The 16,618-nt window shown below is 31.1% G+C and overlaps 1 protein-coding gene across 2 annotated transcripts in view; it reads right to left on the reverse strand.

Annotated features, from left to right (window-relative positions):
* The window catches only part of LOC126770762 (inactive rhomboid protein 1), a 138,582-nt gene that overhangs the window by 16,774 nt on the left and 105,190 nt on the right, over positions 1–16,618 (reverse strand). For both annotated transcript variants that reach the window (XM_050490309.1, XM_050490308.1), the window contains exons 2-4: positions 14,460–14,831; positions 8,306–8,477; positions 4,824–5,002 (exon numbers count right to left, since the gene is read on the reverse strand). In XM_050490309.1, the coding sequence (XP_050346266.1) occupies positions 4,824–5,002; positions 8,306–8,477; positions 14,460–14,831 (723 nt within the window). The remainder of the gene's footprint in view (positions 1–4,823; positions 5,003–8,305; positions 8,478–14,459; positions 14,832–16,618) is intronic.

Raw genomic sequence — 16,618 nt, forward strand, 5'->3', positions numbered from 1 at the left:
GTTACAACTCTTGTTAAGGTATGTGACGACATTCGCCAGGGTATTGATAACAAATCCGTGACTGTACTAGCTCTCCTTGACTTTTCAAATGCCTTTAATAACATCGACTATGACATATGCTTGGCAATCCTAAGATCGCTAAGCATAGATTCTACTGTCATTGAATGGTTCCGCTCTTATCTGTGTAACCGACAGCAATGCATAATGGCTAATAATAAATATTCATCCTATCTAGATATTTCTTCCGGTGTCCCGCAAGGTGGTGTGCTCTCTCCTCTTCTCTTTTCTGTATTCATTAATACTCTCTCTTCACTTATTTCCTCCTCTTATCATCTATATGCTGATGATCTACAAATTTACGTTACCGCTCCTTTAGACAGTATCGATGAGGCAGCTGCAACCTTGAATCATGATTTGGCAAAGATATCTGAATGGTGTAAATCTTACGGTCTCAAAGTGAACCCGAGCAAGTCGCAAGTGGCTATATTTGGCAGTCATAAGCTTCTGACGAGGGTCCAAGATAAACATCTACCTCCAATCTTATTTGAGGGCCAAATATTACACATACAAGAGACTGTTAGAAATCTTGGACTACTTCTTGATGCTTCCTTTTCCTGGGTACCTCAAATCGCTGAAATGAGTCGTAAGATTTTCGCTATCATTGGTTTTTTAAGGCGATGGAAAAACCTATTGCCTATCAAGGCAAAGATCAGCTTAGCTAATACGTTCCTCTTACCAATACTGGACTATGCTGATGTCTGCTACATGGATTTAACTGAAGACCTCCTAAACAAATTAGAACGGCTGCAAAATATAGCCATAAGATTTATTTTTGGTCTGCGAAAGTTTGATCATGTCTCTGAGTATCGGTCTCAGTTAAAGTGGCTGCCAATCAGACTACGAAGAAATCTACACGCCTTATCTCTTCTCTACTCTATTCTTTATATCGATCACACACCATCTTACCTTAAAGAACGCTTTAAATTTCTTGGTTGCGATAGCGCACACAACCTGCGTTCTTCGGATGATAATAAACTAGTTACCCCCTGCAGCCGGACACAAACCTACAGTAACTCTTTTACTGCAAAAACCATCAAACTTTGGAATGCACTACCTACAGATATTCGGAAGTCGAATTCATTGAGTATTTTTAAATATGTATGTATGTATGAAATAGTATGTGGTTTATAATTTATCTATATATAATTTTATACTCTATAATTATATATAATATGTATATGTTATATAATAATTATATATATATTTGTATGTATGTATATGTGTATGTATGTGTATGTATGTATGTATTATTATATGTGGTTAGTGGGATGTAGATATGTGTTGTTTATTAAATATTTAGTATCACCTTTTTATATGTAAATGCACTTACCTGTTCTCTTACAAAATTCTTTCACCAAAGGTTGTCTGTTAGAGATCGCTATAAGCGAAAAGACCGCCTTTGCGCACCATTTTTTTATTTTCTTTTTCTTTGATTGTTTCCTAATTCTCTCATTTTATGTATATGTTGTGCAAAAAGTGTTAAATAAATAAATAAATATTTCTTTGGACCGACAGCAAAAACAGTTGTTAAATAATACTAAGTGTATCGGAATGAAATTTTGAAATGAACTGTCGTCATTAAAATAAAACTTCAATATTTTTAAGCGTTGCCCTAATATTCAAACTATCATCAATTACTAAACTTGGTAGGCTATTCTAAAAATGCAAGCTCGAAACACCCTAGAACTCAATTGTGAAATATCAGAAAGTGATATTCGACATTGATTATAATAATAATAAAGAATGCACGCATCAGAATAGATTATCTCAGTAAATCGGTTTTCAAAATTTCACAAGTGAAATACAAAGTGACTTATTACAGAAAATCAGTTCATGACATAATAAATTTACTCGCAGAACCTTTTGTTAGTATATATCTCAATATTTTTATAACTAATTAGTTTTTATTAATGCCATATGCGTGCAAATAAATAATCATTATTCGAAAGTCAACATGTTTTAATATATATTCCCCACAGTTAAATATATTAAGAAACAAGATAACAGATAATAAAAATGTTTAGCTATGATAGTCAAGAGGAAAACTAAGAACCTTAAACTCACAAATTCAATATACAAATGTAATCTTGTTCAATCAAACAAAAGTTACCTCTTCTTAAATAATACTTTTTTAATTGGAACGTAGTTATATAAATAGAAACAACCCAATTCCAATTTCTTTTTTAAAAGTAAATAATTGTCGTTATCGACCCTTTACTGATATTGACACTGATTCGGGTTAATTGGCACTCAAGAATTTCCCGAATAAACTTTTTTTACGGGTAAATCTAGACTAATCAACAATATAATTGTACCTTTTGAGTTTTATAAATAGCAATTTAGATAGTCAATAATTTAACTGTCAAACACAAACTTATTCACATACTAGATGTTGCCCGCGGCTTCGCTGGCGCTTATTTTTTTTTATTCTATCAAATGCAGGTTAAACAAAAATATTCAACTCACTAAAAACTTTATTTATAATTAATTATCGGAGTACCTCTTTGTAAACGGTGGTAGGGCTTTGTGTAAGCTCGTATAGGTAGGTACCATCCACTCATCAGATATTCTACCGCTAAACAGCAATACTTAGTAGGGTTGCGTTCTCGTTTGATGGATGAGTGAATGAGTTTAACTACAGACACAAGGGACATAACATCTTCATTTCCACTTTTCCTAATTTTTTTTCTTACATCACCAATGTTGATGCGATGGTGATCACTTTCATCACGTGGCCCATTTGCTCGTCCGCCTACCTATAATATAAAATACGACGTTTGCGGTTTTTCCTTTCGGGGCAAAAATTTCTAAATAACTCGCAGAGCTCACTCTGGAGCATGCAACATAAAAACTGTCCATGTGATAACAGTTCTCACTAAAATCAATGCCAACCAATTTCAACGACAAGCAATGGGATTTTAATTGTCATGGGGAAGCACACTTTAAGAGGTTACTATATACTTTGAAATTCGAATGATATTATGATATTTTCATGGATAGTATTCTTGGAATGAAAACTACCTCTCCTGGAACAATTTCTTAAATAAATCTGTAGGAATTGATTTTTTTTCAGAAGCTTTAATATTAAATATCATTCTTCTATACAGGCTATACAGTAACATCTACGTTTTAAATGATTCTGTATTTCCAGAACTTTAGTGTCTTCAACACCTTCACATTTTTATTTAGAACATAAAAAATACATTTTAATTTCGATGTGAATCAGTGTGACTTTTTATTAAGTGCTATCTCAAAATAGCATCCAACTCAGTTTTTGGCAGCTGACAGGTGCCTTAATGCTTGACAAAAGCGTAATTTTTAGTTCTTCAAACTATAATAAGCATTGTATGTAAAATGTTTACCTAGTTGATAACTGTTTATTCTAAAACTTTTACTATGAATGTACACGAGTGTATAATCATAATTTGAACTTAATTAATCTGTCAAGTTAGCGCAATATGATGTAATAATACGACGCGGGCTTGAGAGCCGAGTACGATTATTAACTAAAACTTCGTTTCAGATTTCTAACGGGTAAAGTGAATTTAGTGTGCTAAATATTAGATCAGCCAGCTTTAGCTTAATCAAAATTGTTAATACTCTTCGTTACTTAATATAAAAATGGTTGAGTTTCTTTAACAAAAATACGTATTATTATTCGTTATCCCATTGAATCTTATCTTATATTTCATCGATCAGTGCTCAATGTATTTCAGATTCCAATTGGTGACGTGAATTAGATACGTGCGCTATTTGATTTTGGGGACCGTAGTCTTTTAAAAATACGGATAACTTCTAGAAAATTACGTTAGTGCAGGTCGCATAAAAAAAATGAGTCCTTAGGCTCTCTAGGCTTATTTACGGCCCGCTACTATATGAAAAAAAAATCGATTCATTTAGCCGACGGATAGCAGAAGTGCTTAAATGACTTGAATAATTTATTATATATCTGAAATTTTCATATATTTACCCTACTTTTCGTTATTCGCAGTACTCTGATCTGTAAATAGCAAGGCAATGGTAGCTAGTAAATTACGTTACGTAGACAATTAGACTACGTAACGCAATTTATCCGTAATCAAGTAAGCTGAACAATTCATTTCTTGAGTATAGCAATCAGCCATTATTAGTAAAAATGCATATTTATAATATATTTTTATATTATCATTTATTTGTCGCGTAGGATAACACGATTGCAATTAATAACTGTCACTCAATATCACACATATTAAAGTATAATTAGTATAAGTATATCTTCGTAAGAAAATATAATTAAGTTTAATTCAGTTATTGCTTTTCATTATTGATCAACAGATTGTGTATCATGTTGTTTTTTTTTAATAATTACATTTTAATATTATCAGGTAATACGCTATTTCGATTTCTTTATTGCAGAATATTACCAGTAAAAGACCTTAGAGTTATTTGTTGGCTCAATGCTAATCCTATCCGTGATCCAATAAACCTATCCACTTTTCGATAGTTCTTCCACGACAACGGACCCGGTAGCAATAAATTTGTCCAAGTTTTCAAAGCAATAAAACCTAAAATATTATTTCGTTGACTTTACTTTTTGGGTTAAATTTATATATACATATACATACATAAATCTTTACATAGTCCTTCAGTTTTATAATACTTCGAAAAGTCAGATTAACTTATGTATTAATAACCAATAATTGCTGATCATTGGCAGGCTTCAGTCATCCTTCAAACAAAAGAAATACAAAGTATTAATAATAATGACGTTTATAGAAACCTACCTTTTGGTTCCATCAACATTATCTTCGTCGTGATGATGTTGATTTAGTGGTGAAGTCTGGACTTGAGGGGTAAAGAAAACGTCATCTACGTCGACGTCATCGTGCGGACTGCTCGCGCTGCCACGAAACGAGCGCGACCATTGCGCTGACGTTGATTGGCGCGAGCGTCTTGTAACCGCCTGTTTGAAAGAAGAATACAATTTAGAATATTATCGTCGATATAAAATAGAGGCAAATGCTCGACATTACAAAGTGATTGATATTTTGTCACAATAGTCATATATATTGTTTAAACGGTATAAAAGTAACAGAAGATATTTTACAGCGCTGTCTAGTGGAGAGTTATGACGAAATTTTATAAAAAGCTTTTCCATGGAATCTTTTCATGGTGATCAGCTAAAATTTGTCGATGTTTATTAATTTTAAACACATATACCCGTTTAATTTATAAAATATACAATAACAAAAAAACAAAAAAGCTATAACAAATAGCTTTCCCTCGGGTTATTCTTGCAGAGATGATAAGTATGCCCCATAATCGTCAAAAGCAGCAACCTCAACGCTGCTCATTTATCACGTCCATTTCCGCACACGAAAATAAGAATTATAAATAAAAACGCTACATTTGCATGCTACACTCCATAAATCCATTTTTAAGGCATAGTGCTTTTAAGAGAAGCGCCTATATTATGTATCTTGAGAGTTCCTTTCGGGGTATTGCTACGACCAGCGACTATGTTATTTACGATGCTATAAAGCTCGACTCGATCCCTAAAGACATCGCTTTTATAATTTATTGCACAGAAATATGGTAGCCTAATTCGTCTGTCGCATATTTTGGATGCCACTAAAATGAGAAATTATTGGAGGCATGTATATTTACACCGAGGGGTAACGTGCGCGAAATTCACCATTTGTTTACCTAAAGTTTCTACAATTCAACACATAAATTATTATGGAATACGAAATCCCAGTTTTCTAGATGAATTTAAAGTTAGGTATGAAGCATGTTTAATATTATTTACCTAGCAAAACGTAACTGTATATATATCATACGAAATAATTAATTTTAATAAATCTAATTTTTATTAAATTCAAACAATAAAACTTACAAAAAAATTGCTCATTTTTTTCATATTCTTTTTTTACCCATTTTGTGTGAAAATAACAAAAGATTTTACTAATCTACGTGTTCATACTTGAATAAATAATACTTTAAATGTCATTATGTATTACGTTCTTTAAGTCCATTGGCCCTTGCTACAAAAACACAACAACACAAACAACAAATGTTTGTTGATAGAATAACTTAAGTGGTTACGTAAAAGATTATTATAAGTAATGCTATTTAATATTCAAATCATTCTAATTTGATGCGAGACCTTTTAAATATAACCATGGAACTTAAAATCCATTTAAAATTATCAAAAAAAAAAACAATTTAAACATTTAAGAGAATAAGAATATTCGAGAATAATGGAGTTGCGCCATAAAAATACATTATCGGAATTAGGATTCCAGCGTTCTGAAACATCATAATATCATTCGTGAAAGCGAATAGTTTGTACGAGCAAAGTGGACCCAGCTTATTGGTCCTTAATCACGTTTTAGAATTTATTTTGAAATATTATATACAAACATGTAATATTTGTAAATAAATGTATTTCTGCACCTTTATTGATAAATATCTGATAATAAATAAATATACAATTTATTTATTTCATTTGCAAAACTGGATACAATAAATCAGGTGGTATTTATATGACCACAATAAATAAAATATAAAAGAATGAATTGTATCCTACAAGATGCAAACACGGCATGCAAAAACATAAAAGTACTTTAACTCACTAGCAGATTAGAATGACATCGTATTTTAGAAATCACGTCATATTAACCAAACTAGAAAAAATAATTATAAACAATTAAAGGTGTGGATAAAATTATTTAAAATAAGATGCAGAAAGAAGGATATCTAATGAAAATCATAGTTAAAGTATTATAGTTAAATTGCATTAATGCTTCAGCTTATTGCTACTTAACTTATTTAAAAATATATCAATTTTCTGTCCTAGAATTCCGTGTTAGAGTTCAATAAATCTCTTATAAACATTTTTATAAAACTCTTAAACCTCTATATACATATATTCTACCAGCGATTGCAATCAAAGCGCACGAAACGATATTTACTCTCTTAACTCACGTACACGTATTTGAATATATATTTTGATTTCAAAAGTTACTTATGAATTCTATATCACAAACGGATAAAATGTTAGTTACTCTATTCAACGGTTTTCTTTACGTATAGGAAGGTATGTTGATTTAAATGTGTCTAAAAAGGCTTATTAGCGTAATAAATTTGCTGGTCGCTATATATATAGTATATACCCGCTTTGCCCAAAAAGCTTTAGAGCCCCCTTGGGGCAAAACGGATCAAAAATTATTATTAGTTTTTTAATTTTTTCCATAATCTTTTTTGTAAGTTTGTTTTTAGATTTATAGTAACTGATACATGTTAAATACATACATATAAAATTAAAATGTGTATGTGTTAGATAATTGTTTTTATTATACCACAAATGTACACGCTTTGGGCTACCTACGTATTATACTAAAACATCGTTATACTAAATTGACAGAATAACTTGGGCATAAAATGCAATGATACAGATAACGATTTAAAAAAATATATTTTCATCATTAGTATAACATTTCTCGTAGATGATAGAAGAAGCTAGGTCGAATATCTAGCAAAACATAACACACAACAGGGATATTTGGACCACAAAAATTGATTAAAATACAAAATATAAACTAAGTTAGTGCTAGTGTAGTAGCTATAAGTAAGTTATACTTATATAACCGTATATTTTACTAAGTAAACATTCTGTCATGCATTAAGCATTAAAGCGCTTTTAGTCCTTTTAACCCTTTACTGCAACTTCTTAGATGTTAACTAACTTTTAATGTTTAACCTCCAAGAAGTGACTTCAGAACTTAAGCACCTGTTACCACAACAAACATCGCTAAAGCGACATAATTTAAGTTATAGAAAAGTAATTACTATACTGTTTTAGAAGTAAATATATTATATCCGAGAATAATCGAGACACAAAAATAAAATGTAATAATGTTTGTATCTGAAAGGAGAATATATTGTATAAAGATTAATATTTAATTTTAATACAACGGCTATCTCAATTTATGAAAGTGCTAGTTTATCTTTGTTTCATATTTATTATATATTTCTTAAAACAAATATTTAAGCATTTCAAATAAATATTACTGAACTCCATCGTGGCATAAATAAATACACATATTTGATTTACGTTTAAACCACTGAATTTACACAGAGCAACATCTTTCTCTAATTCTGTCGAACTTTTATAATTGAATGAGACAAGATATTTTAATAAATATAATATAGATAAATTAAAATGGATGAAAGTTATTCAAGTAAGTTAAGATTAAATGCTTACAGTAACAACATAAGAGAGTCCGGTAAGAGTGAGCCTTGCCACGCTGTCCTTCCCGAGGCGTGAAGGGACAGACGTGGGAGGCTCGAGCGGCGCCGGCGCAGGTAGAACATCGGGCCGCTCTCGAGTTTGCCCCCGCGCCTCTCTCGGTGCCGCCCCGGACGCTCCATACATACTAAAAGGAAAAACAATTGTTATTTATATAAATAAAGGATAGCAATAAAATAATTTCAAAAACTTAATAACATTTTTATAACAATAAAATTACACATTTTACAATTCCAATGTAATTGAATTAAGTTTTTTTTATATTTCAAATAAATAGGCAGACTAGCAAATGAGCCACCTGATGGTAAATTGTGACTACCGCCCGTAGATATTATATCTCTTGTGAGGTAGTTACACTGGCTTACTCACACTTTAAGCTGGAACACAACAATTCTAAGCATAAGCATAATTGTTTTAATATCAAAGCTAACAATTATTAATGCAACGTTTCTTGGTAATTATTTTATCTTACAAAACTATATAACGGTATAACAGTTGACATCTACGAATGTATGCAGAAATTGTAATAGGTTTCCTCTCGGCTGCACCTGCAGAATAGAAAAGTCGTCTAACATTTTGATAACGCTTTCCGAATGGAACGTCGAGCATTCACATTTTCCAAGCGTGGCAGTTGGAATTCGTATGCGGTTCGCTACTCTGAAGTCTACGATAGTAGCGAAGTTGGAATTATTTCACTATCGAATCGTTTAAAGAATTAGGAACCAAAAAATTTACATTAAATATGTAAAAAAAAGTTTTCTTTTCGCTTGAAACCACACGAATACAAATAAAATACCCAAATACCTATGTATTTTATGTACCAATTGATTGCTAGTATTTTTGACAAAATCATTAATATTTTTTTTATGAAATTTTCTTCTCTGTTGCCGAGCCGAGATGGCCCAGTGGTTCGAACGCGTGAATCTTAACCGATGATCGTGGGTTCAAACCCGGGCAAGCACCACTGAATTTTCATGTGCTTAATTTGTGTTTATAATTCATCTCGTGCTTGACGGTGAAGGAAAACATCGTGAGGAAACCTGCATGTGTCTAATTTCATTGAAATCCTACCACATGTGTATTCTACCAACCCGCATTGGAGCAGCGTGGTGGAATAAGCTCCAAACCTTCTCCTCAAAAGGGAGAGGAGGCCTTAACCCAGCAGTGGGACATTAACAGGCTGTTACTGTTACTGTCTTCCTTGTTAGTTTCCTTGACATAGTATTGGTTAAATGTTAATATGATTTTCTGATTACGATTTGTACAGCAATCATTTTTAAAATACGTAGTTATATGTTAGGTGTATTAATATCTCGCAAATAACAAAGACAATTTCAAATTGATTTTCAACTAAATAAAAGTAAGCAGAGATTAGTCAATCATTGATGAATTTACATATTAACTTGCATTATGAAACGCTAATCAAAATCATATTATAAAGTAATTAAACTTTAATTTGAATACTAATTGGTAGACAACGGCAGTAGACAATGCAATAAGCGACCAATAAGCGTTTAGTATTTAATCGGATTAGTAAATCTGACAGATTAGTGTTTTTAACGAGGAAAGTGTTTTAATATAGATATAAGTTTTCATTTCTTTTTTATTGTTTTTTTTTTCTTTTATATTATCTCTTCTAGTTATTTTGCTCTTTAATACCTTTTACAAGTTGTTATTAAAATATACATATATTCAGTTCTTCCAAAAAAATTTTAAACCAGTTCCCAATCCCAACCGATCGAGCTGAAATTTTCCACATACTGTTAGTACTGGTGACAAAACAATTCAGTATACTTTTTTCAATTAAGTTCATGGATTTAATAAAAGCTTTGTTTTAGTTTTTTAAATATATTCGTAAGCTATTATAATTATTGGTCAATTTCATTTGTGATTAGTATTAAGTTAATAGCATGCTATGTTTCGCGTGTTCACCTGTGTGGAATGGCTGTTTGGAATAGCATTTAATATTGCTATATTCAAGCTAATCACATCGTTAATATCAAAATGTAACGTTACCGAGATCTGCTAGGTTATTTATTGTGAAATAATTTAATTAAGTTTGTAGAACGAAAACGAACAAACTATTTCTTTATCGGTTATCTGACATTTGGTTTCAAAAACATCGAGTTATCTCAACTCACACACGTTACACGAAACCCACAAACAAAAGGCAAATTTAAATCTACCGCGCAAAAAGGTTTAACCGCCAATCATTTATTTTTCAGATGTCATAGATAGATTTGGTTTCGCTTGGAAGAAATGCATATTTAAAAAAAAAATTGTTTATTAGGCAATTTATTAACCTTATTCAACTAAATAGATTTAATTAAAAGTTTTCTGCAATCATTTTGCTACACATTATTTATTATTATTTATTATACCTCTGTACATGATTTTTTACGAGTACTACAAATGCTTTTGTACGTACGAGTGTTGTATCATTACATGAAACCGTTTTGTTTTGTTTTATGTAAAAGCTCAAACACTTCGGTACTAGATCAAATGTGAATACTTTTTAAGCGACTTGTAAATATTAATTTCTAAATATTTCTTCCATCCCTGTCCTGTAATTCGGACGACCTTATTTTCGATCGTCTAAAATACAGGTCAGGTCGTTATTAAATATTTAGCACTCACTGAGCCTAATGCCATAGAGACACGTAAAAAATACTAACACGGGATTTGTACAAAAATATGTAAATTTCAAATAATATAATCGTATGTCTGTGTTAATTGTAGGCAATTTATAATATATATAATAGGGGATAGCTCAGTGGCTAGAATACATAAATATTAACCGAACGCCGCGGTTTAAATCCGGACAAGTACTACTAATATTATACGTGTTTATTTGTATTCATAATTTATGATAAAAGAAAACGTCTCTACGACACCTGCCTATGTCAACTATAATTCTACCCGATGTATATTTATCAATCCGCAGGGGCACAGCGGGTTGAAAATCCAAAACTTCTCCATTAGAGATGAGAAGATTTCTTCCAATATTTGGACATTATCATATTATACAGAATATACCTACATGTTTTATTTAAATATATATATAAAATGTTAGTAACCGTAAATAGTTGTTTCCGTAGTGTCAAGTAAATCCCGTCATTTGTATGCCATTCCTTATCCAAATACTTGTATGACAAAAATTACGATTAGCTTACTAATTGAGCCATGATAAGGTAACAATCAGATATTTAATTATTAAACATTCATAATTTGAAGACCAATCCGCAGAATATCAACATTATAAAGTACAATTTGATTTTGCTTATAAAAATCAAATCTGCATCGCTGAAACGCTGGAGATCGTGAAGTATCTACGGTAATACTAATCAATCCTCTAATGGTACAATTTAATCTCTAATATATATATATTATATTTTAATATGTATATTTTTATTCGTCATCAAAACACGATCGTGTAACGTCGAAAAGTACGAGAAATACAACATTTATTATAATTATCATTTAAAAGGTACATATTTATTATACTCATAGAAAAAGGCATATCGCCATACGTCGGTTTTTTATTATTACACAAGTGAATTCGTACAGAATGGTAAGGTTGTCGTCCTCGTATATAACAAGTATCTATTTATACGAGTATATATATAAGTATATGATAAGCTAAGAATATATTTGAATAAGGTTGTTGACAGTGTACACATATCTGTGTTGTCATGTAAGTAATTTCGAGGACTATCTATGTATCTATTGATATATGTCATATACATATTTTTTATAGTCTATTTTTATCTTTGAGTTGAACATAGTCCATTTTGCTTTGAAATCGTTTATAATATGTTACAAAAAACTGAATTACTTTTAATAGATGTATATATATGTTATATACATCTATTAAATATTATATGATGATATATATATATGTAACAAAGTAGTTATCTTTAGTTCTGCCATCAAGAAAAAACTACTTAGCACAGTATTAAATAAGTTTTTATTTTCATTTGATTCTTATTTCAAATAATGTTTTACCGTTCGCAGTTGTGTTTTACCATATGGACCTTGCAGTGTTAGTGAAAAACATTTCTAAAAGATACAACATCCTGTCTCATTGCCTCTACTATTTTTCGCTCAGAAAATCGGAATTACGATTCAACGAGGAAATGCTGCTAGTATTCTTTGCCACCATTAAACGCGGTCATGATCCGTACCATTCTATACAGTAAATATTTTTAAATTTTTCTTTGTATTTAATACAAATAATTCTTCAGTAATTTAATGTAATTAATAATAAAAGTTATTAATATATATATATATATAAAAGTAAACGTAAACGCTCAATTCGGTTATTTGTCAAGAACTAAAAAATATATTATTTTTTTCTTAAAAACTGAGATATAGTATGTTGGCCATTGAAATAAATAAAAATCAACTAGTTATGTTATTATCTTCACTTATATAGGTGGATGGCATATAGCGTACCCCTTAAAAATACCTAAGCAAGATTCTTTCTAACGAATCACGCCTGCAAATGGAACGCGAATATTAAACTTTTATTAGACCGATTCAATTTAATTTCCTTTAAATTTTAAGTTTATTTAATTTGAAATAAACCATTAAAAAAACTAAAGTAAGTGAACTGAAATTGCTTTTCTTATTTTAAAATTATAATAATAAACAGAACCGCTTAAATTTCGAACTTCCAAAAGTTTTAGGATAATAATATGAAGATCGTCTGAAATATTTACTATACTAGGTACGTTGACAGAATATAAATGTTAGAACTCTACATACAGAATACAAAATAAGATATTAACTGTAAAGCATCTGGTTTCAGTATGGACATGTCTCACATCCTGTATTTCATTTGAAATGTATTTTTAAAATTTTGAATATTTAACAGTTACGTAATAGATTTTACAAAAACTCGTTTTTTTTAGTCTGAGATGCAAGTAAAAAAATCTCTTCGAAAAAAATTGTCTTGAGCTCCAACAAAAGTCTGACGCAAGCATTAAATTCGAGTTAGTAATGATATTTATAAAGTGAAATAGGTATTAGCACTCCTTGGGGGTAAAACTGACTTGTATGCCGTGACTAGAAACGGCATGACTCTTTCATACAACGACCTCCGTCTCGGCTGCCGCTTTTTACTCGCTTATGTGTGCGTAGCGCGTATACTATATACTTCGACGATATATATTATAATAATAATAAGAAACTTATGTGTATGTTATTTATGAAACTCGGCTTTTATTTTCATTTTACTTCATATTTATTCACTGGTTTTCTTTAATTATCTCTCATTCATTTCAATCTTTAACATCAGCTAGTCCCATGACGACCTTATTTTTTATTACGGACTGTTTGTATATATTTTTATTTATTATATTTGTATTTCCACAGAAGTATTGACCGTGACTTTGGTGTATCTTATTATTAATTTATTTTAATCTTATTTCAATGTGCCTGCTATTTATCATCAGACAGCATCACGTCTACGTTTCAGGATTAAAAATTTGATAGAGATATTGTATTAATTTGCAGTATAAGTTTTGTTTTATAGATATATTTTTTATAATATGATATTAGATAAGTATGTATAATCTGTATGTATAATAGATTATATTCGAAAATTATTCTACCGCGCGGAGCAGCTATTATAATAAAGTACTTACATATATATACATTCTATGTCGTGTTCCAGTTTGTCGGATGAGTAAGCCAGTGTACTTATCATAATGAACTAAGATGCAGTCTCTTTAACTTTATACAAAGGTTTGTTGGCAGTCCCAATGTTAGCGACTCATTTACAATCAGTAAATAGATTCTACTTTTTATAATGCCAATATTGACAAAATTGACCTGCCATCAAGTGTCTTGCTACATGAGAAATAAAAAAATCGTGCCACGTAATTTATATAGCAACTAATGTTTTTATTTTTTTATCTCACCTGTAACATACTTATACTTCGCAAGAATATTGTTCTCAACAGATAATGTGAGCTAGTGTATTTAAATATAGCAACACACCAGAGATGTCGTTGTCTACAGTAAAAGTGAAAACAAATGATCAGACGGTTTATTCAATATGTACTTTACTGCAGTGAGATTTCTAACGTCAAAAATATAAACTTACCTAATATCGTCGACATCTGGATGGTGATCGGGTGGTAAGTCGAGCCTGAGGTCACCGAGCGCACGCGCCGCGTGCCGTCTCCTCCTCTCGTACCATAACCGCCTCTGCTCTGTTTCATTATCTCTCTGAACACCAAAAAACGTTTGAGTTTCTCGTTTAAGGTAATCTCGAACTGCAACCGTATGAGCGCGGCGTAATCTCACACCGTCATCATGGGCTGGTTGGGGTATAGGCTCGGGTAGTGGTTGTGGAACGGGTGCTGATACGATACGGGGAGGTGAAGATGGCGGAGGGAGGGGAGGTGCTGTTGCTGCTGGACCTGGCGAGCTCTGGCAGGTAAGCTGAGAAGCAAGAAGCCCCGCGCTTGAACGCCTGAAACAACGAAAAACAAAACATGAGTACTGAAATAAAATGAAGTAATTTCTTACTTCTTGTGCATTACACACAATTAATAATGTAAATTTATTAATTGCATTAACTTATAAATATTTTTAGCGGGTGTTTTATTAAACAATGCTTTATATCTTTCTATCATCATCAACTAATTACCGTCTAAACAACATGTATAGGTACAGCTGCTTGAACTTTTTTGATTGATTACTAAAAACGTTATATTGAAGGAGAAACATTGAAAACAAAAATTCTTGTTTTTTGGGCCAGGAACCATCTTGGACGTACGCAGTAAAACTCATAAAAAATTCATCACAATCGGATGAATAGCTTAGAAATGCATAAAGGTCAAACAAACAAACATTTGCTTTTATTAATAGGTATGGATAGGCGTGTAAAGTATATTTGTATTGTTATATAGCCAAACGTCTGTGTGTGGGTATAAATTAATTCAACAATTACTAATGCACAGCAATTTCAACTTTCAACAAGTTACTAAGACCGCCTTTTGTATCTCTTTTTAATATATGCAAAGTCAAAACGATAAAAAAATATTTTCATTTCGTAAAACTTTAATTTTCGTTTTCAAAAGAATTAATTTTATAATTGTCATTAGAAAGTAGTTGATATAATACTGATATAACTAAAGCACTTTTGTTTTTCAAGCACTAACCTGAACGAGCTTGAACACTGAGAATGAACATGCAATAGATCCATTAAGGTATTTTATGCTGTAAACGAGGCAATAAGAAAACAAACACTTTCACATGAAGTTCAAACACAATTGATTCTTATATCATATATCATAAGGTCTATAATGCGAGTACTTAGGGAACGTAACTTACTATAGTTCTTTATCTACATAGGTATTCAATTTGTACCGTGTTCGTTATTCCGGCCGAAGCGTCATCGTTAAATTGTCCGAATTGATTTGGTATTTCCGACTGCATTTCCGTCGCAAAATCAATTTACCATAATTGGAAGTCGATAATTGAATCTGATCACACGAATCTAAGATATAACTAAATTATGGGCTCACTGTTCGCCACGAGTGTTTTATTTGTTTCAAATAATTAAATATAAAGAACTTAGTAGAAATATTGTTGTTTTTCTTTATATTTGTAAACTACAGATAGATGCAGTACAGATACTTAAATAACACATTGCTAGTTCATATTGTAAGACTATAATAATAAACTCGCCTTTTGTAAGGATTTAAGAAAAATGTACTCAATAAACTTAAGCAATAAATATATACACAATATCTTACACCTTATTAACATACATTTTTATCTTAATTTTTGTGTATTACATTAATTGTACATAAAACATTAGAAATACTCATAAAAGGAAAGATGTTATTTATGTTATTTTTAATTAAAGGCAGAATTCCAAAAAGGGATATCATTCAGACAACCTTAGTACAGAGTGGGTTAATAGTCCTTGGATTTTATAATTTAATATGGAAATATTATGTGTAAAATACAAACATTATAAATACGAGTATATTTATATCAATAATACACATGCCAACGTCCCTGCTGTAGCGTTGATATTCTTGTATTTTTTTTTAAAGTTTACTGTTTACGTATTAATAAGCAGCCCGGTGTTCTGTGGTGAAGCAAATCTGAACAGTTTTTCGCTATACTGCAATAGAACAGCGTAGTGGAATCGAAACTCATTTTTAGCAAAGTTGTTTTTCTAAAGACGCATATGTCCAGCGATGAACATTTGATGGCAACTACTTCAAAAACTAAGTGGTTTACCAT

This window comes from Nymphalis io, chromosome 9 (assembly GCF_905147045.1).
Source record: "Nymphalis io chromosome 9, ilAglIoxx1.1, whole genome shotgun sequence".
NCBI lineage: Eukaryota > Metazoa > Arthropoda > Insecta > Lepidoptera > Nymphalidae > Nymphalis > Nymphalis io.